This window comes from Pteropus vampyrus, unplaced genomic scaffold, assembly GCF_000151845.1.
Source record: "Pteropus vampyrus isolate Shadow unplaced genomic scaffold, Pvam_2.0 Scaffold79, whole genome shotgun sequence".
In the NCBI taxonomy this organism is placed as follows: Eukaryota; Metazoa; Chordata; class Mammalia; order Chiroptera; family Pteropodidae; genus Pteropus; species Pteropus vampyrus.
The window spans coordinates 7,059,345-7,077,870 of record NW_011888860.1 but is presented as its reverse complement, the minus strand read 5'-3'; the positions used below and the strand labels follow the sequence as shown (position 1 = coordinate 7,077,870).

General features: G+C 33.7%; 1 protein-coding gene across 3 annotated transcripts in view; it reads left to right on the top strand.

Annotated features, from left to right (window-relative positions):
- The window catches only part of NFXL1 (nuclear transcription factor, X-box binding like 1), a 53,602-nt gene extending 35,493 nt beyond the window's left edge, over positions 1-18,109 (top strand). For 2 of the 3 annotated variants that reach the window (XM_011362812.2, XM_011362815.2), the window contains 6 exons: positions 3,933-4,099; positions 6,843-6,912; positions 10,541-10,645; positions 13,617-13,703; positions 14,505-14,558; positions 16,736-18,109. In XM_011362812.2, coding sequence (XP_011361114.1) covers positions 3,933-4,099; positions 6,843-6,912; positions 10,541-10,645; positions 13,617-13,703; positions 14,505-14,558; positions 16,736-16,909 — 657 coding nt within the window. In that variant the 3' untranslated portion in view covers positions 16,910-18,109. The remainder of the gene's footprint in view (positions 1-3,932; positions 4,100-6,842; positions 6,913-10,540; positions 10,646-13,616; positions 13,704-14,504; positions 14,559-16,735) is intronic. The other variant, XM_011362814.2, reaches the window with a different exon arrangement.
- Positions 18,110-18,526: the final 417 nt, after the last annotated feature.

Genomic DNA, 18,526 nt, shown 5'->3' with positions numbered 1-18,526 from the left:
TGCTTTTAAGATTCTCTCTTTGTATTTAACCTTTGGCATTTTAATTATGATGTGTCTTGGTGTGGCCTCTTTGGGTTCATCTTTTTTGGACTCTCTGAGCTTCCTGGGGTTGTATGTCTTTTTCCTTCACCAGGTGAGGGATGTTTTCTATCAGTATGTCTTCAAATAGCTCTTCAACTTCTTGTCCTTCAGGTACCCTCACGACATGGATATTTTTAGATTTAATTTTGACCCATATGCTCCTTAAATTATTATTATTGTCTTAGCTTTTTCTTGCCATTCTGATTGAGCGTCCTTGGCTTCCCCATGTGTTCTTCATTTCTGACTGGTTCCCTTTTATAATTTCCATTCCATTTTTATGTTTTTTGTCTCCTTGTTGAAGTTCTCACTGAGTTCATTTACACTTCACCTAAGTTCATTGAGCATCTTTATAACCAGGGTTTTGAATTCTGCATCTGTTAGATTATTTGACTTCATTATATCCGGATCTCTGTTCTGTTCTCTCATATTGTTTCTGCTTCTTTGTCTTCCCATTTTGGTTGCCTTTCCATGTCTGTTTCTATGTACTAAGTAAAGCTCCTAAGTCTCCTGGTCTTATTAGCGTGGCTTTGTGTAGTAGGTGTCCAGTGGCACAGTCCTGAGAGCGGTTCAGCTGCAAGCCAACTTTAGCCCCAGCCTCTGCCCCTTCTGGGCCACCTGTTAAGATTCAGTAAGCAATCCACAGATGCTGTGCTTATAGTTGCCTCAAGAAACCATACCAGAAACTGAGGCCAGCTGCCTTCAGTGTGAGTTCTTGGAACTGGCTCAGCAAGGAGCACCTGACTCGCCAAGGACATACCTGGATGTGGCTTGGATGGGGCCATGAGTTCAGGGAGGCGTGGTTTCAGGGAATTCTCTGGGCAGAGTGACCTCTGTTATCCAGTTTGATGATGTCTCAGCTATGGCAGTGCTGTGTGCACACATTGGGAGGGGGAGGGCTCAACAGAGGAACTACGGATACCGCCAGCACTTCTGCCGAGGAGTAAGCCTCTCCTCTGGCCTTTACTCCGACAACTCAGTGTCCCCCTCTAAGGGTGCCCCCTGAGCAGCTAGCTTGACACCGGTGCTCAGAGCGAGCAAGTCTGTCACCTGGAAAGTCCGCTTGTGGACACGGTCCCTTTAAGAGGCATCTTCAGCTGCTGCTGCCACAACCTCTGTCCCACTCACCTGCTCTGGACCAGGCAGCCTTGCTTCTTCGCCTCCTCCTACCTTTTGCTGTTGCAGTGTGATTTCTTATTTCTCTCCCTAGTTGTAGTTCTGTTCATCTAGATCCCAGGTGACTTTGCTTGCTGTCTGCTCTGTTTCTGTCACAACTTTGATTTGGTCCCAAGAGGGATGAACAAAGCCTCTATCATCTACGCCATTTTTTCCCCAGGCATTCTCATTGCTTTTTTAAAAACAGAATTTTATTATAGTTTTTAAACTTGCTAAAAGACTAGAACTTAATTATTCCAACCACCGAAAAGAAAGGATAATTCTATAATGTGATAGAGGTGGTAATTATTGCTATGACAGTCATATTACAATATATAAATGTATCAAATTTACATGTTGAACACCTTTATACAATCTCAGATATATTTCAGTAACGAGCAAAAAAGATTCACTTATCAAAATTAGTTTTCTAATTTCTTTTAATAACTCAAATGTTTATTTTGCTTTCCTTGTCATCATCACATTACTTAGAATTAATTGCTCTCCCCCTGGATTTCCAGAAAGTTGGATGAATCAGAAAAAGCTCATTTTAAAAGCTAATATGACTGATTGAGGAATTATTGTGGATAATTCCAATATTGCTGCTTAGGTTAAAACAGCTAAACTTGCTATATTTCCTAGGTCATCTCTCCTTGAAGATAGAACCTGGCATTGGAAGTGATCCAGGAAGATAGCTTAGCAAATATAGATTCAGTGTTTTTTTTGTTGTTGTTTTCTCATAGCTGGAAAGAGGCTCATATCATCAGTATAATTCTTGTTTTGCAGATAGAGAAACTAAAGCTTGTCAAATGACTTGTCCATGATCATACAAGAGGGTAGCAATTCAGAAAGTAGTATCCCTGATGTCTTAACTACCAGCCCTGTGTGCTCTTCTATTCATATTATTTAAATGGAGATTATTGCAGATGTACCACATGGCCAGAAAGAAAAAATGAAATAGACTATGTGTGTTATCTTTGGTTATGTTTCGAAATTTTGTGATTCATTGCCTGTCATCCTCCCAATCTTTTCTATTTCTGAAAGTTGTATTGCTATTTTAACCCAGTTGTGCAGATCAAAGACATAGGACCATTGCTTGATTTTTTTCTTCATTGTCATTGTCTCACAGCAAGTCTTGTTAGGTTTTTCTTTAAAATAGATCCTGAATCTGATCATTTCTCATAACCTCTGCCTCCAAGTCACCATCACCTCTTACCTAGATTTCTACAGTATTTTCCCAGCCACCTTTCTATTTCCACTTTTGTTATATTACATCAGCCAGATTCATCTTTTTAAAATGTAAGTCGGATATCATCTGCCCACTCAAAACCCTTTAGCAGTTTTCAGTCACTCTGAGAATAAAACCCAAAGGCCTAAACAATGGCCTGTAAGGCTTTATGATGATCTAACTTCTGAGTACCTTTCTCACCTCTTCACTCATTCTCTTGCTTGCTCTCTTTTGCATCTCTCCTTGCTATTTCCTGAGCATTCCAAATTTGTTCTTACTTCAGAGCTTTTGCACTTATCAGTCCTTTTCTCTGAAACTCTACATTCTTATGGCTCTCTCCCTTGTTTAACTCAGTTTCTGTTCAAATCTGAACATTTTCAGAAGGCTTCTTTCTTCTTGTTGCATCACTCTCTCTTATCCTGCTTTATTTTTTTCAGATTATCTATAAAGATGTTCTCTTATGTTCTTTACCTTTCCCACTTAAATGACAGTTCCTTAGGCCAGGGATTATTCCCATCTTGCATATTCTCAGTGTGTGGAACAATGCCTGGCATATAAATGCTGAATAACTACTTGTGGAATAAACGAATATACTTTTTAAAATAAAAAAATAGAAATTATTTATAAAAGAATTTTCATAATTTGAAACCTTTTTTCTTTTTAATTCTACATGTCAAAAATAGCTTAGAGTTTTATTGACATAACTCTTGTAATCAGGACTGTACTTAGGTATGGTAATAAAAATGTTTAACCTTGAAGACTTAATATCCATATCTATATCTTTAATGTATGACGTGAAAATAAACAATATCCTGCAATAAAAATCTTTAGACTTCTTTGGTAGATAGATACTATTTAAATTAAGTTGTTATGGCAGAGAGGTGATTTATTAAGTTACATTTGAGGTAGATTTATTTGTACTAAATATAATTTAGTTTTGGCTTATTGAACAGTACATGAAAAAATAAACTGCTGCTCATTCTTTTTTTTCTCTATGTGTTTTTCTCTTTGGTGAGATGAGAAGACTGTCTTCAGAACATTAACTACTTTGAGAATTTTTATTTATGTGTTAAAGGTGTATTGGTTTCTTTAGTTTGATGGTGATTATGCTTGTTGGGTGAAAATGAATTGATAATGTTTTACTCTATTATTTTTTCTGCCACTGACTATTCTTTAAGAAGTAATTTACATTTTTAATAGAGTTAATCAAGTTCATTTTAAAGGTGAGGAAGTTTGGTTTAATGAGGTTTGTAGATATAAAAATCTTTGTGAATAGTGGTCATATTGATAATCTTGCTGTTCTTCATTTTGAATATTTTTAAAATACATGAAAGCATGCATCATTTTATTAACTATTTCTAAGAGCTGCAGAAGTACTTACTTTTAATAAGATATGTAAATTTTATAATTTTGATATATATAAATGTTAGATATCTGTACTTAGGTGATTTCTTTCCTTGCTATTTATCAGGCTGGCCCAGAATGCCTTCAGTGTGAAGAAGGGTGCTCTAAATCACGGCCAGCGGGCTGTCCTCATCCATGTGTTTTGCCGTGTCATCCTGGGGAATGTCCTCCCTGTGTTCAGATGCTTAGAATAAAATGTCACTGCAAGATCACAAGCCTATATGTGGAATGTAGGTAAGTGGACAGAACAAATATTCTTGTTTATTAAAATTATTTTAATTGATAACTCTTTATAATTCAGAACCCTTTATACATTGTATAGTCTAAAGCAGGGGTTCCCAACCCCTGGGCCATGGTCCGGTACGGGGCTGCACAGCAGGAAGTGAGCGGCGGGCAAGCAAGTGAAGCTTTATCTGTATTTGCAGCCGCTCCCCAGTGCTAGCATCGCTGCCTCAGCTCCACCTCCGATCATCAGGCATTAGATTCTCATAGGAGCACTGGTCCCTGGTGCCAAAAAGCCTGGAGACCGTTGCTCTTAGGAATAGTTTTCAGTGGTGGTTCTTAGACTCTAAAGGCCTAGGTTTTTCATAGAGACCTGGAAGGAAGAAATGTAGAATACTTTACCTTGTAGATACTTCACCCTGATTTCAACCAGGGTAATTCTGTTTTTTTTCCATTCAGGAATTCAGTATAAGATATTTGTAGGAAAAAACTTGTATAGCTGCTTTTGAAGAAATAGGAAAAGTACTCCTGTACCAGACTGTTCAGATAACAGTGTCAAAATAGAATTTCATTGGATCAAAAATTGCCTCGTGCATAGTTACTTAGGCATACTTTTAAATTATAGATTTAAAAGGTAGAATTTATTACAAATGTTGCTGTTCTGGCATTTATCATGCTAGGATATGACCTCAATATTTTTCTTATTTAAGAAAAATGTAAATTTTTGCTTGTGAATTATGTGGAAGGAAAAAGGTTTATATTTTTTTCTATTTAATCATTTACTTTAATTTACCTAACTTATTCAGTTCCATTTCACCCAAGTCTGTAAAGTGGACTTTTTGTAAATATGTTTTACTCAAGTTAAATTTGGGAATATAACTTTATTTCTGACATTTTTGAGCATAAATACTTTTTGGAAAATGCCTATTAATATCTTAAATTTGTTTTTGTCACTTATACTCTAGATTCATGCTTTGTTAAATTGTAACAGTCAAAATTACTTTGTTGAAATTTTAAAAATAAAATATTACAATTTTTAGCTTTAGGAGTTTTGTAGGGAGAGTAAGAGGACAATTTTGCTTTATCGATGGGTGATACTGATAAAAAAGAGGTGGTTTTCTTTGGTCTTTCAGATCCTAAATCTTTCCCTCTTGCCTCTTTTTCTCTGTCTTGTGGTCTTCAAAGGTTGCCTTTCCCTTTTTCCCAGAGTGTTGTCTTTCCAAGATTGGCTCTTAGATTGCTGTGCACTTTTTAAAGTCTCTTCCCCTTAGTTAGTGCTCTGATCTACCAAGATTTTCAGTATTTTTATACTCAGAGTGGACTTTCATTTTCCGGCGTGATGTTAGCTCCCCCTCTTTTCTGCTCAGTTTTTCCAGAATTTCACTGGCTCTCTGAAAAGACTTCTTATGGGAGCTTCAGAAATAGCTGTGCTAGGAATTAATATTTATTTTTCAATAGATAATTTGAAGTTTGTAGAAATTTCTGTCGTCTAATTATAGACGACAAGATCATGGGATTTGAGTGATTTTATTTGTAATGAGCTGAATGATTTTTGAGGGGAATGTGTGGATACATTTGGATTGAGGTGGTTTCCATTACCTCAGCAATATCCAGAGTTCCTTTTTCCTTTTGTTGAATATCTATTTGAAGTATATGTTTTTATACAGAATCCTTCATTTTCAGTATTCTGTTAATTTCTTTGCTTTAATTCAGTAAATTATTTCATAAGTCATCTTTTCCTTTTAGCCCTTTTCTACTTTATATTTCTTATATAGAAATTAGATATAAAAGATACAGACCTTGAAAAGTAGGTAATTTTTTCTAATTATAGAGTAATAAGAACAAAATGATTTTAACTCTTAAGTTCAGAGGTGAGCACCATACTTGTAAGAATGAAAATATGGAACATTTAGTAGAGCCAGCATAAAAACTTTGTGATATCGTTAAGTAAAATTTTGCCAAGAAGATTGCATGTTATTTTAAGAGTGGATTTGTAGCTAATTTGATACAAATACTAAGATTATAGTTTTGACATTAGTGAAGCCAACTTTATGGCATATTTTGGCAATTGTGTCTAGTAAAGGGAAATAGAGAAAGCAGGAAAAGAAAGAATAAAGGGAAGGAGAAGAAAGTAATGGGGAGTAGAAAAGTGAGAGGTATGATAGGGATTTTTAAATTGTCACTGGTTACCGACTCGTGCAGTATGTATTATGGTTCTATTCAACTACCTATTAGAAAGTAGTTTTATTCCTTGGTGTTTGTGACTATTTCTGAATTACCTACTGAGTCATGTGTAAAAGCACAGACTGATCTAAAATGACCTTACCTAAAATGAATCAGTTCTAACATTAATAGATAGCTTATCCAAAAAGAACTGAAAGGCTTTTCGAATAAGCTTACTGCATTTCCCACTGAATAGCCTAAATTTCCTATAATGATTGACCTATAGGGAAAGATGGTATAGGAACTATCAAAGAGAGGCAAGGCATAGATGATATTTCTTGTGTGTTTTGTACTTCCTTCTTACAGTGATTTTCCTTTTGGCATTTAGTTTATTGGTAGTTGATGAAGGACTGGAAGGTTCGATTTATCAGAATAGTTAAGTAATTTGAAGGTAATTTTTACAGATAAAGATACAAAATATTTCTCAAGAAAAAATAAGTAATTCTATAGGTATGTTTGGAATTGGGAGTTATTTTTGGAAAATATGCTATAAAAGTGACTTTGTCATCAAAACTTCCTCTCCTATTTTTAGAAAAATAACCACAGCTGATGTAAATGAAAAGAACCTCCTCAGTTGTTGCAAAAATCAGTGTCCTAAAGAGGTAAGCTTTCACGGAACCTTTTAAGTTGTCTCTCCTGGGCATTGTCACTCCTAGATTTTCTTTTCTCTTGTTTGGTCACCCTATTTCAGGTCTTTTCTGGACCTACTAAAAATGTGAGTCCAGAAAGAAAAATGTAATTGATGTCTATAAAACTGTAATACATATGATTAGTGTAGATGCACATTTCTATATGAAATTTGGGGATATTCAGATTAGGAATGACCCTTTGAACATTTTTTAAAGCAGGTTATATACTTTATGCAGTAAGGTATTCACCTAATTTAGGCTTATCCCCATAATGTGATTCAGACTTAAAATATAAATGGATCAAAAACTGTGTGGCTCATAGGCCGTTAGTAAATTCATGGTAGGTTATTAAAAAAAGATATGTCTCTGTGTGTGTGAACTTTAAAGTTCATTATTATTTTGAATGAATTAGTATAAAGGATTCATATATAATGTTTTATTTAGAAAGATTCAATGCTTATATATGCATTATTTATATTTGAACTTAAAAGAATCAAAAGTGGTTCCAAAAAATTGTTTAGAGTGAAATAGTAAAAACTCACTAATTGATTTATCCTGGCAATAATTTGAGAAACCATCTGTTTTTGGCCAATCTGAAAGTAAGGGTGGACCTTTTGTCATTGTTGTTGTAGGCAGGGCAGTGACAATTATTTGATTTATAAAGTGGACACTTATAAAAGAATCCTCTTATAGATGTACTAATAGTACCTGTTTTCTTTTAATTCTTGGTCTTTTTACACTTACCTAAGTGTTTCTCATCCTACTTAGAGTCAGGAAGAGATGACAGTAAAGTAAATATAATAGCAAGTCTTTTTGACTAAATAAAACAAATCAATGCATGATACGTCTTTTTGTTAACAGTAATTTCTTTTAACTGAAACTTTGGATACTTTTTAAGGATTTCTGTTTAAGAATTGTTGGAACTAGAACCCGAGAATTTCAAAATTTATGTAAGGTTTAAAAAAGGAGACCATGTCAAGTAATAAATGATTATTTTAATAATCCTGTCTTTGTTAATATAAGTAAAACTAGAGGCATGGGATATTTCAAATTTAATTTTCTGAATTCTTCAACTCTTTAGTTTTTCTTGTTAAAATAAATTTTCTTCTGTGTAATTCAGATTCCAAGTAATAAGTAATTGAGAAGGTTTTATTTTTAATTTGACACAGTAACTTAGTATGATATTGTGGGTAGAAATAAGATAATTTGGGGATTGCTAATTTGCAACCTACCATTGTCTTGGCTGTGATTCAGTTGTCATGTACTGACATTTGGTGGGACTAGACGAGTGGGCAATGTTTACTTAAAAATTTGTTATCTGTGCTCATGATTTTGGATTCTAGGCCATTATGGAGCCCCTGGAGTTGCTAGTATCCTTGGGCTTTCTTGAAAAATATATCCTTAGGCTGAGAATAATCAAAATGGCTATTATATTTTGGAGCAACCTAGGAGTGAGCAGGTGAATTTTGTCGTGTCTAATAGAACTCATTCTAGTTTACGGCCTCTTGATATTGGTAAAGCTACAGCAGTGGTTGTCAGACTCTAGTGTCCATCAGAATCACTTCAGGGGATTATTAAAACAGATAGATGGGCCCCATCCCAGAGTTTCTGATTTTGTAGTCCTGGAGTGGGGCCCAAGAATTGTTAGCACAGACTCAAATGGTTTGCTTGCCTGCACATATCAAAAAAAAAAAGAAGAAGAAGAAGAAGAAAAAAAGGCATGAGCTGGAGTTTGCAGAAGTAAAGGTTTATTTAAGAAGTTGGCGCCAAGCCCAGAGACACAGGTGAGCTAGTGTTCTCAAAAACCAGGCTCCCTGATGGCCTCTAGTAGCTAGGTTATATAAGGGAAAAATCATTAATCATGGTGACTATGAGAGTTGAGCTTGTGGGCTCTACTGAGTGGTTGGGGCTAAGGTGAGGAGCAGTTGATCATGGCTTCAGGTCCTAATGTCGGTTATGGCCTTGTTCTGTCTGGTTTCCAGGGGACGTGGTCCGTGGGGCTGTTCAGCTTTCATGAGCCCAGAGCTGAAACTGAGGCCAAGGTGTTATCTTTGTTTGATGAAAACCTTATTCTAGTTTGAAGTTTAGTTATTGTAGCTTGGTCATGGTTGATAGACCTGAAGCTTTATTCTTAAGTGAGTTTGATGCTGACCAGAATGTCCTAAGGGCTTAATAATTGAAAGGAGTGGACATACAGTGTATGTACAGATAGGAGGATCTGGTGGCAAGAATGCAGGTGAGTCATAGTTCTGTCAGGCTAAACAAAGCTAGCTTGGATTAAAGCAAAATGCACGCTAAAGAAATGAAGTTCATTTGCAGTTACAGAATTTGCCTAAGAATTTACATAGTGTTGATACTGTTGGTCTAGGACCACAATTTGAGGACCACTAGGCTACAGATTCAAAGCATACTTAGCATCAGCCAAGAACTATGTCACTTTAATCTGCAGAATATCTTGTACTCAGAGTTAAATATGGGATTCTGATAAATTCTGATGTATTAATAAATTCCTTTTCCTTTATCTTCCCCTCCCCTGTGCCCACAGATTTCTTATGGGCAGGGACTATATCATATTTATCTTTGTACTCAGTCCCTGGTTCCCTGGTTGTACATATGAGGCAGCTGATAAATGTTTATTGAATGTGAATGAAAGAATGACCAGTAGAAATGGCATAGGCATATCTTTTCAGCTCTGCTACTTCTCTGCTATCCACTCTAAGTGTCCTCTGGACTGTTGCAGTAGATTTGAATTTAATTAAAAGAAAATTAAAGATACCATTGGGACTTCCAACTTTAAACTCTGTCCCACATATATATTTCTATTTTAAAATTTTCTTCTGAGTTTGATTTTATTATTACCGCATAAGCTTTTCTACTTTTTACTTGGGCAAATAACTACTCTGTAACTCAAATTGTTCATATATATAATGGAAACAGTAATAATACCCACTGCAGAGTATTAAATGTAAAAGTCTTAGTATATGGTAAGTGCTAGCTGTAGTGATAATGGTAAGGGTATTTATCCACAAACAATATTGTTTTGTAAGCTTTCCTTAATTATTTTTAAAGGGAGCTTTTTAAATTATTGAGAGTAAAATGGAACATTTTGAACTAAATAGTGTTGGTTATTGGTAAGCCATTTGATATGTCTAATGAAAGTGCTAGCAGAATGATGTTAAGGGCTGAGTAGGGTAGAAGAAAACCATCTCACTTTGAGTGGAAAGGGCAGGGCATCTCATCTTAAGCGAATATTAGGGTTGGATGTTTTAGAAAAACCTTTTGCTGTGAAATCTGTGATGAAGATACAGTCATTATATATTATGCATTCTAATTGGTTTTCTTTGTGACTGCTTTTCAGCTCTTTCAGAATATAACCTGGCTTTTGAGATAACACATCCTTGTACATCTAACAGGGAAATGGTCATGTGATTTGATTATAATTAAGGTTAATTAAAGGGGAAAAAAAAGCCCCCAAATTAGCCAATTATCCAGGATTGACTGACCCTATTGTGATGGACTCTCTTAAAATAATTGTTGGAAGGAGAGGTAGAGTATGACTAAAATGCAAATATGTAATTGCTTCATTCTGGTTTTATTTTAGCTTCCTTGTGGTCATAGATGCAAAGAGATGTGCCATCCTGGTGACTGTCCTTTTAATTGCAACCAGAAGGTAAAACTTAGATGTCCTTGTAAAAGAATAAAAAAGGTAAATATTTTAATTTATCGGAAATACCTCTCTATGTAAATTTGTTTTTGTCTGTATTTTGGTATTCTGTGGCTTTATTTTTTGCCTTTTAATTTTAAGGTCATATTTCTTAGAATCTTTGTTATTAGTCCATCTATTTCTGTAAATGCTTATTTTAAAAATCAGCTTTATATGACAATTTAGTTTTCTGCAATTTAATAGTAAAGGGTTATTTTATGTTGGAACCACGTTCAGTGCCCTTTTTTTGAATAGAATCAGTGCACTCTACATTTGAAGTCTTTGCGTAAGAACACATGTGAGTAATAAAGTGAGCTTCATGGTTTAAGAAATGATCTGGAATTAACTTTTGTTGCTCTAATGAAAACTGTTTTTTTCCCATCAGTATTATGTTTTGAAAATGTTGCTTTCAAAAGACTTCACATGCACAGCCTTATAAAATTATAAAATAACATTCAGACAACTCATTTTAAGATAAAATAAGTAAAAGTGTGAAAACTAACTATTGGAAAGCTCAATGGCAACAAGCTACATGTCGTTCAGCAAAATTTATAAAAGAAGAGTCTGAATTCTTAGATGTCGATGACTGGTCTTTTTCCAGTTCTTCTTTTCTTTGACTTTCTCTTGACATAGTTGACTGCTTTGAAGCTTTCTTCTTTCTTGATCTCTGGTTTTTCCATATCTGTTACAGTCGTAACTCCTTTTTTTACTTACATTCTTAATGGTCATTCCCTAAAGCTAGTCTCCTTTTTTCCTGCTTTAAATTCACTCTTTTATTTATCCTTTTAACAAATATTTACTGAGAATCTTTTATTGAGGATCTTTTCATTTATTTTCACAGCTCCTACTGTCATTATCTGGGGTGGATAACTTCTGAATTTAAATTTATAGGCTTGACCTCTTCTGGAGTTGAATTCCTGTGTTTTAGATATTTAAAATGGACCACTTTTACATGACAATCAGTATTTAGTCAAGCCAGTTTAATCTGGGATGTCTCAAGTGTTCTCTCAAATCTCACGTGTTATCTGCCCAGTAGGTGCAGTTTGCTGCCCATTAGAACTGTGGCAGCAGCTTTATAACAGATTTCCTTGCCTATAATCATAATACTTCCCTGATCTTACTTCTTCAGTGGTTCTTCATCCATTATGGGGAAAAAAGATGCATTTTATTAGAAACGTTTACATATATACAGACTCGGCACACAGGACAATTATGCTGACACCTTTGCCTGCTTTGCTTGTCCAGTCTCAACCTCTAGTGGTCAGTCATCTCTGTGAATCTGTTACTTAAATGCCCTAACATTTATTTATGCTGTATTCCCCTTTAGTCTGTGGTTTTATATATATATTTTTTTTTCTGTGTAAAATACAATGTACTTTTCCTTTTCTGCTCTGCTTCCTAGAATCCTGTTAATAATTGGTGTAAGCATTTCCTTGTTTGGAGGGCCTGCCTTTCCTGATTCCCTTGGGAAGACTTAGGTGTTCTTTCCTATTGGTTTTCTTTCTACTAGGTTTTAGAGAGTTTTCTAGAGAGCTTTATGATTTCTAGGGACATCTGTAACCTTGTTTGCTCATTTGTGAAATAGTTTATACATAGATTTATTGAAAGGAATAAAAGAGGTAGTGCCTGTATAGCATTTAGCACAATGACTACTATGTTAAATAACATAGCAGTGTGCTTAATATTTAGTAACATAGCAGTAGCTGCTAATAGTAGCTGCTATTATTATTGCTTTAGTACTTATCATTATACTCTTTTCTGTATTATATGTCCCCTGTTCCTGACACTGTGCTTGGCATGGAATAGGCACTCTGTAAGTTCCTTTTGAATGAGAAAAAATATGACCCCTCTTTTAGGCTGATAGACTTAATGTCTGCAAACACACAATATTTATTTTTGTCTCTAATGTTTGTACATGATATTTTTCCTTTTTCTGGATCATCCTTGGAGGACAAGACTGTGTTTATCACCAACTCAGCCAAAGAACTAAAGGGGGGAAAAAACCTCTAAATAATAAAATTTCATTCTATAAAGTGCCTTCACTAAAGTATATGCACTTTGTTCATAGGAACAGCTGATCTTACTTCTTAACTCTGATAGATTTGAACTAAAAAACTGGAGTCTGAGGGTGTAGTGAGAGAATAGAAATTGATACAAAAAGGTACCCTTATAGTAAAAGTGACATCTGGCAGCAAGAAATAGGGAGCAAATAAAAGATAGATAAAAGATCTACAAAATCAGAGTCTAAGACTATAGACTCTGATCATAGAATTGATATAAAGTCATCAAGAAAAGAGTATTTTTATTTTTTATTATTTCATCAAGGAGGCAGTGAAGTACAGATACAAAATGTAGAACAATTTTCATCTAAACTTTTTAAAAAAAGGTTTACTAGTTGAGAGAAAAAAATTATAGCTCTCTAGAAAACTCTCTAGAACTACACTATCTGAGTTGGTAGCCACTGGTCACGTGTGGCTATTTAAGTTTGAATTTTAATGAATTATCATTAAATAATATTAAACATTCATTTCCTTGATTTCTCTAGCTACAGCTGAGTGCTCAGAAGCCATATGTGGTTAGTGCTACCCTGTTGGTAGTGCAGATTTAGAATATTTCCGTGATCTGAGAAAGCTCTGTTGGATGGCACTGCTCTCATTGTATTCCCTGGAGGCTTTAGAAGATTAGCAAGAAACAATAAAAACTGAAGTCGATAGTGGCACTTAGTACATAATTATTCAATGAATGATTTTAATTTTATGGTATTTGCTTATTTGTAATTAAGAGAAATAAAGTAATAATAATTATACTTTAAACCAAGACATTTAATGCTTGCAACCATATCATTAAATATTAATGAACATGACTATTAAATAATTTGCTTAACTTTAAAATTGTTAGGGAAATTTTGCTTTTTCTATGCCATACAGTTAAGACGTTGAAGGAAAAAAATCTTAAAATCTGAAATTATTTATAGGAATTGCAGTGCAACAAAGTACGTGAAAATCAGATTTCAATAGAATGTGACACAACATGCAAGGAAATGAAGCGGAAAGCCTCTGCGGTAATTTCATGTTAAATATCATCTTAACGTGCTAATGGCCTTCCCTGTTTATTTTGTGCATTTCTTTATGTGCTTATTACGAATGACTCGAAATCTCATCTTTTTTGCTTTTGTAATTAAGCCTAGTTTCATAGGCCTATTTTGAATCTTCAGATGTGCTTTTTATTGTCTAGTATGTACTAGATTTTTAATCCTCTGTACCAGTTAGTGTATGTGATCTGGGACATATTTGTTCATTTTAATGTTAGTGTAAGCCTCCAGAAAATTTGATTAAAATAATAGAAAAATAAAGTTTTAGGTGTCTTTGCTGTGTGGGTTACCTCTTATGTCACTATTTCCCTCAGTCAACCCAATCACTGAATAAACTCTTAATTTTGTTTGAAACTAAGGTTTCTCTTCCAGACATTTGAAGTAAATGGTCAATTTCAGCTCTAGACAAAGAGTGGTATTTAATAATTGAGTATAGCTTCTTACTGTGGTAACTCAAGAGAAAAATCCAGTTTTAAAAACATTTCAGTTTATACTATTGTAACTCCTTGAATTGTGATCTAATACCTGTTATAATTGTTAAATCGAAATGTTTATATAAGGTATAACATTCTACCTCTCCTCACCCTCAGTCTGTTGGACAGTACCTTGGTAATACTTTTCACTATAATATTTATGCTTCTTTAAATAATTTCAAATATAAAGCTCCGAAAGGTTGTAACGGGTTAGGGGAGCCTTGGTGGGAAGATGTTAAAATTCTATTAAAAATTTGATGATTACAATGTTAATTTACTTTTAAATGTCTATAAACAGATAAAAGAAGCAGAAGCCAAAGCTGCTCTTGAAGAGGAAAAACGAAGACAACAGGTAACTGAACAAAATACCCAGATTTATGTTTCTTTGCATCGTTGTTAGTTTTTATTCAGACACAAAGTATATTCCAGGTACAAGCTAGGGGCTGACCAGTTCTATTCTGGACTGAAAATAATATAGATCCTACAAAAGAAAATTACCTATTCACTTACTTTAACCCAGGTATACTGAACCTCTAAAGAAGCACAAGGTCCCATATATTCCCATATATTTTGTATATTCCCAATTTACTTCCTTGCCAGTTTCATCTGTTCTCCAGCCATAAGAGTCTTAACTCCTCTTTTGGTTGGGGGCAAGGGTTGGGGTACAGTGATGTCCATTATAAGGCATCTCCTGAAGCCCATGTCTTCACTCATCTAAAATTATTTGAGTTCTGTTTTGCTGAGCTGTAGATTTTCTGTAACAAATAAGTGTTGTTTACTAACCAATATGTTGTTTTAATAATACATTCCCTATTTCCCCATTACGTTCTTAAATATAGGATTATTATTCTTTGTTATTATCTAGATAATAAATGCATTCCTGATACCTCTTGTTTGCTCAAATACTATATTGAGCATATACTACAAAGTGTGGCTTAACTTTCTAACAGTGACATGCAATTATTTGTCAGTTTTCATTTTGAGATGCTTTATACTTATCAAGCAAGGTATATTTTATGTTTAAATGCTACTTTTATGAATGAGGAAATTAAAACTTTCATGACTTGAGGGAGGACATTAGAAATAATTCATGTAGCAAATAAAAGTGGCCAAAATGATCTTTGATATTTGATGATTTTATAAAGTTGATTTGCCTAATATCCCAAAACAAGTTGTCAGAGCTAATATAGTAAAACATGGGTTGGCCAAACTCCTGGGAAATTAAATTATTAGGAATAGTTTATAGTTTCCCTCACCTTTTTATAAACCATTATGGATGGTAATCTTAAATATATTCCCTATTTACTGACCTTTTAAACAGTATATAAAGTATAAACATGATGACCATAGGTCATCATTAAAGCATCATTTGTTTTACTGTGTCAGTGATTGTCGTGTTTGGCTGCTTTTAATATATTTTCACCTTTTTTTATATACCAGCAACCACTTGACAATATTCTTAATTTTGGTTCATTGAAGAATGTCACTTTTGATTAAATTAAGTAGATTAGATCTTCGAATGTAGTTTATAGTCAAAGTAATAGATATATTAACTGAATTTTATATTTTCTATTAAATAAACATTTACAGAATCTTGCATGGATATTACATATATATTTTAGTTAACATGTTTTAGTTAACTGCACTATGGTGTATCATATTATATTACCATGTCATGTATTAAAGTTTGATAAGTAAGTTCTTAACAGTAGAATAAAAACCCACATTTTATATGAGTGTTATCAGTAGTCCTTTTTTTAGAACCAGGGTTGGCCTCTGCTGTCTGGAGGAAGTGGTCACCTATCTGGTGTGATTTAAATGGTGCTGAAAACCTCCTCACCCATCTTCAAAATAGGTCACCACCTGCCAAAATAGGATGCTTTTCCCAGCATTAGGGTCATTCATAGGACCTTGAGTGGAGGTGGTTATTCTCAAAAAAAAAAAAAAAAAAAAGCTTTCTTTCTAAAATATCATTTTGATTTAAAGCATGAAGCATTTTTTCCCTTGAAGAATTTTTATTTTGTTTTTAAATGTATTTAATAAAGGTAAAAATCAGTTTCTGGCAGATTTTTTCTCTTTATTCACTTGAATTTCTTCCATACAAACCATTAATGTTTATTACTAGCACTGAAGAAAACTAGAGTTAAAGGTATCACTGGGCATCTCTTAGCACTTGCTAGAAGTCCTGTATTGTAGAGTCTCAGTAAATTAATGGTGTGTTGAAGTATAAAACTAATGTCTTTATTTTAGGACACCCTGATTTTGTCAGACATTTCTGTATTTAGTTTCAAAGTCAGGCCTACAGTCTGAAATACTCTTCTCTCACTTCTTCCCTTTCTGCTTTTCTAAATGGAATTTGTTGAATTGAATTAGTAGTGGAGAGAGGGGTTTTTTAAAAAAAATCAAATACATTTATTATATACTATTACTATTAAAATATTTCCCAAATTGATTTATTTTCATCTAAGTGGAAAATTTCAGATCAATGTATGTAATAGATTTAATAAAAATAATACTATCTTGATTTAGGCTGAACTGGAGGCTTTTGAAAACAGACTGAAGGGTCGTCGGAAGAAGAACAGGAAAAGAGATGAAGTGGCGGTTCAGCTAACGCTGTGGCAGAAATATAAATATTATCTTCTTCCGATGTGTGCAGTTGCAGTTTTAGTGTTTGCATGGTACATAGCCCATGATGTGGATTAAAGATTTTTTTTCCGTTAATATACCTCAGATTGGATTTAGATAAGTTGTTAAATTTGGAGTATTAGGAAGTGTCTATTGTAAAACATGATACATATTCACATTCATCTCTCTCTTCTCTTCCAGCTATTGTTAGAAGGACAGATTGTTAAGTTTTATCTTAATTAATGTATGAGAAGTGGTACTATAACAGTTTGATATTAAAAGCATGATTAAAATTGTAAAACATTTCATAAGGCATCGTTAGTGGCAGGGTAACTTGTTAGTTGTTCATTGTGCTTCCTTGTATTAACATAGTTGTTTCATTTACTATTTCAACCTTTTTTACAAAATTAAATTGAAACTGAGCCATATGTGTAGTAAGAGGAATATTTCACAATGTTTAGTTACTTATTAAAAGGTACTTTTCTTTATCATGTAACTTTGTACTTTTTTAAAAAAATGATTCTCTAAAAGATCTCTTAAATTGTAACATGACGTTATATAATTTGATTCCAGAAATTGGTTTATTACTGAGGTATTTTTATCAGTTATTAAAATAAATTTTTATGTAGATGTTCCTCAGAGGAAAATATAATTGTTTTAAAAATTGCCAGGTTAGATTCATCACATGTGGCTATTGTGTAAAAAGCTTTCAACTAAAGTTGGCATGTTTTATAAAACTTATATGTGTTTTAAAGTCATAATAAAAGAAAAAGTAATATTTACGAACTCTCTGTGCTAAGCACGGGGCTTATGAGCTTTATGTACTTTATTCTCATTTTTTCTTACCATTATCCTATAAGTAGATTTTATCTGGAAATAATTATTCTTATGAAAACAAGCTGATAGAGAAATATCAGTATGCCAAGTCTGTTTGAATTGTGAGTCATTTTAAATGGTTTGCTATTTAATTTTTTTGTATGATCGTTTTCATTAAAATTTTTCATACCAAATTTGTAATCTAGAATATTTACTATTATCTAAAATATTCAGGAGCCCCTGTAATTTTAGGTTAGGTATTAGTATCCATGTATAAAACTCCAAAATTTGATGCAAACATAGTAACTGTTAGTAAAAAGTGATAGGAGTATGTTTTAAATGGAAGTACAAAGAAGGATTTTTAAATTTTGTGAAATATAACTCAGATTTTTAAAAATGTCATGTTGATTAATCGAATATTAGCTGGTGTCTAAAATTAAAGGGCACTCATTCCTTTCTTTATGGGCTTTGCGTTTTGATTTTAGTTTAGTTTTTTTTTTTTTACCTTTCCCAGTGGTAGAGTTACTGGGTCGGTGTTTCAGATGCTCTAAATTAGAGTTGCTACTCTCAAGTCATTACCTTACTCTGCTCTAAAATGAATATTAAAAATGTGAATGACTAGGCATCTACCTGGGAAGCTGTTTTCATGTCTGTCAGACTCCTTGTGGTCTATTAAGCCTAAAGCCTAGTTCATGTCTGTTTTATAAGCTTCTGTTCTTGCTACGTTTTCTTTCTAATTTGGAAAAAAGAGTTTAGTGAGGAAAGGAAGAGATTGAATGAATGACAAATTAAGCCGTTGCTGGTTTTTTATTTGCTTGGCTAGTATCTCAGAGCTTAATTAATTTACTCAGAGTCACACAGCTATTCATTTATTCAATC